This window comes from Arachis stenosperma, chromosome 5 (assembly GCF_014773155.1).
Source record: "Arachis stenosperma cultivar V10309 chromosome 5, arast.V10309.gnm1.PFL2, whole genome shotgun sequence".
Taxonomy (NCBI): Eukaryota; Viridiplantae; Streptophyta; class Magnoliopsida; order Fabales; family Fabaceae; genus Arachis; species Arachis stenosperma.
In genome coordinates, this window is record NC_080381.1 from 9322118 (window position 1) to 9325156 (window position 3039).

Genomic DNA, 3039 nt, shown 5'->3' on the forward strand with positions numbered 1-3039 from the left:
ATAAATATTTAAATTTATTTATATATATTTATATTTATTATGATATTTTTAAATTTTAAAAATTATTTTATTAAATACTATAATTTATTTTTATTAAAAATTATTTTTAATTTAATTTACTAAACGTAAATGCTATAACTTAAAAAAAACATCTTTCAAAAATTAATTTGATACATTATTTTAAAAAATAAGAACTTTATCAAATCATACTTCAGGTAATTAGTATTTTAATTATCTGTTTAAAATTTTGATAAAATTAATTTTTAAAAATTATTATTGACCCAAATAATCTCTTATAGATTTATCTTTTGATGTTGTAGAAGTTATCTATTGCGTAAATAAAAATATTTTATATAGACTAATACAATTAGTCATTAAATTAATTATTATATATTTACATTTAATATGTCATTCAGTTAAATAATAAATTACTAAAAAATAATCAAATATATCATAATAAAATTTGTAATAAAGAAACAACTAAATTTATTTATAACAATATAATAATCACAATTGCCGATTAGTAATATAAAATCTTGTTGATTTGGTAAACAATATATTGTTTCTTTGTTTAATTTAAATGGAGTGAAACGAATTCAAAACAGAAAAGAAAGAAACAATGATCCAAAAATTGGAAGGGATACTTGACCTATTTTAGTGGGCTTCCTTAGTTGATTAGATTCGTTTAGAATGATTCCTGATTAAAGAGGATAGTAGTAATAAATAAAGAAAGAGGAAAAGATAAAAGACAGGTCATGATTGCGTGGACCAATGAAAGAGAGGTCATAACTGGGAGTTGATCCACCAGCTCACCCAAGACCCTTAAAGCCAAAGCTTCTGTCCACACCACACACACCCCCCATTCATTACAAATTAACATTCAAAACCTAATTAGCCACCATGGAGGACGAGGAGGAGGGGTCACGCTCCCCCACCGCCACCACTCTCCCCGAAGACAACGAATTCGACGCCCCGACCTCCTCTCCTCCGCCGGCTTTCCTTTTCCACCGCCCGCCCCTGCTGCAGCCTGCTACCGCCATGGCGCCGCTTTACAAGCAGCGTTCCTGGTCGCCGGATGCGTACCGCGACGAGGCGTGGCTCCGCCGCAAAGGCAACTGGAAGAACCGCCGCAGCCGTAGCGTGACGGACGAGGACGTCAACGAGCTCAAGGCCTGCATCGAGTTAGGCTTTGGATTCGAGTCTTCGCCGGAGGTGGAACCTGATCAGCGCCTCTCCGATACATTACCGGCGCTAGAGCTCTACTACGCCGTCAACAAGAGCTACAACAATTCTCTCCTCTCCAGGCCCCCCGCCCCCGTCACTGTCACCGCCTCCTCAACGCCGCCGTATTCTTCCGCTGCCTCCGACGATTGCGAGAGCACGTCTTCTTCCCATGGCAGTCCCCACACCATCTTCACCACCGGTAATTATTCAAATTCTCGCAACCTAATTTATACAGGACTTAAATTCGAAACCGGTCTTTTGAGATTTCTTTTGGCAGAAAAGTGTGAAGGACTAAATTGATATATTTTTGTCAATTTCATATACATAATTAATTTAATTAGAATCTAGAACTATTTTAATGCACGAGAACAATCTAAAATACCAAACTTATCCGCTAAATACGGTGTTTCAAATTTTGTGTGGATGAAAAATATTTTACTTTTTTGCATTAATGTATTTATTAAAGAGATTTTTTTTTTGTATAATTTGGTGTTAGATGTTAATGTTAATTTGTGAGTATTGTTGTGAAGGTGATAATCCGCAGACAGTGAAGACAAGGCTAAGGCAGTGGGCTCAGGTTGTGGCTTGTGCGGTGCGGCAAAACTCAGGCTGAGAAGAAGAATTAACGATGATGATGATGATTGCTTGTTCCGTTAATTGGCGATTAACCCAGGAACTAAACCAGGGTTAGCAAAGTTAACCACACAGTGTGACGTGTGTGAAATTATTATTAATATGACGATGACAGGGATTCACCACCGAATTGACGAACCCTACTAAATACCCCCGGGGACCCCCCTATTAACCAAACCCCAATTGTCTCGGAACCAAACTTGTTAGTTCCTTGCCTATTATTATAATGTTGCTGTCGGCAGCTCCCCCTTTTGTATTGTGCTTCTCCATTTTCATCACTTAATTAAGGCTAGATCTATGTCCATTATATATACTATCCTGCTTTGTTCACATTTATATTACTTTTTTTGTTATGGATATGCTAGCTAGCTGATAGTGCTAGTTAATTACTATAGGTTTGTTTTAATTGTGTCAGAACCAATTCCCGTGTGAAAATATTGGTCAAAACGTGTGTAATTGTAATGTACTGTATATATATATTGCCTTAGTTTGTTGGGCTTGGTGCTTGGAATTGGAAGAAAGAAGAATGTGACAAGTGACAACCTTGTAATACTCTGACAAAAACAACAAACAAAAAGGGACGGGGTACAGCTTGTGTTCATTATTCTAACATGGGGCCTTTGCGTGGAAAGTAGTGAGCTCGCTGAAACTTGGGGTTTCAACTTGGGTCTTGGAATGAAGAGAACCTTATTTGCTTGTTGGCTTTGTGATAAGTCGTAGTTTCTAGGCTGTCATTACCAAATTTCCCGAGATAGCAGGAGGAGGCGTAATGGGACGTGTTGACTTTCAACTTTGTTCTAACATGGCGGCTCAATGCTCTTGAAGCCAATTATTGATAGACCCAAACAGAGATTCTGTTTCTGTTACATCCCGGTTCGTGTTTAGGATTTCAATTCTTGTATTCTATTTTTAGATGAGTTAGGTTGACACCTGTCAATAAGAACTTTCATAATTTATTACAAGCAGGCGTCACCAATTGTATAATACATTTCTTTATATATAGTGTAAACATCGAACGCATGAAATCAACATTTTGGAAAACGAAAACACAAGTGCGAGTCAACAGCTATCTGAATATCCCTGCAGCATGAACATGTGGAGACTAGAAAGAGCAACAAAAGACAAACCCAACCACTTCATACTCATCCATTATTCGGAATTGACCTCGTGGTTCAAGAGCTA

General features: G+C 37.0%; 1 protein-coding gene across 1 annotated transcript; it reads left to right on the forward strand.

The window, feature by feature from the left end:
* Nucleotides 1-816: 816 nt before the first annotated feature.
* Nucleotides 817-2819, forward strand: LOC130980092 (uncharacterized). Its single transcript, XM_057903725.1, has 2 exons — nt 817-1423; nt 1755-2819. Exons 1-2 carry the CDS (start codon nt 901-903, stop codon nt 1835-1837), a joined length of 606 nt encoding a protein of 201 aa, XP_057759708.1. The 5' UTR covers nt 817-900; the 3' UTR covers nt 1838-2819.
* The last annotated feature ends 220 nt before the right edge of the window (nt 2820-3039 follow it).

Coding starts and splice junctions, on each gene's coding strand:
- LOC130980092 (XM_057903725.1), top strand. CDS start 901: ATGGAGGACGAGGAGGAGGGGTCACGCTCCCCCACCGCCACCACTCTC. Junction 1,424..1,754: donor CCACACCATCTTCACCACCG/GTAATTATTCAA, acceptor ATTGTTGTGAAG/GTGATAATCCGCAGACAGTG.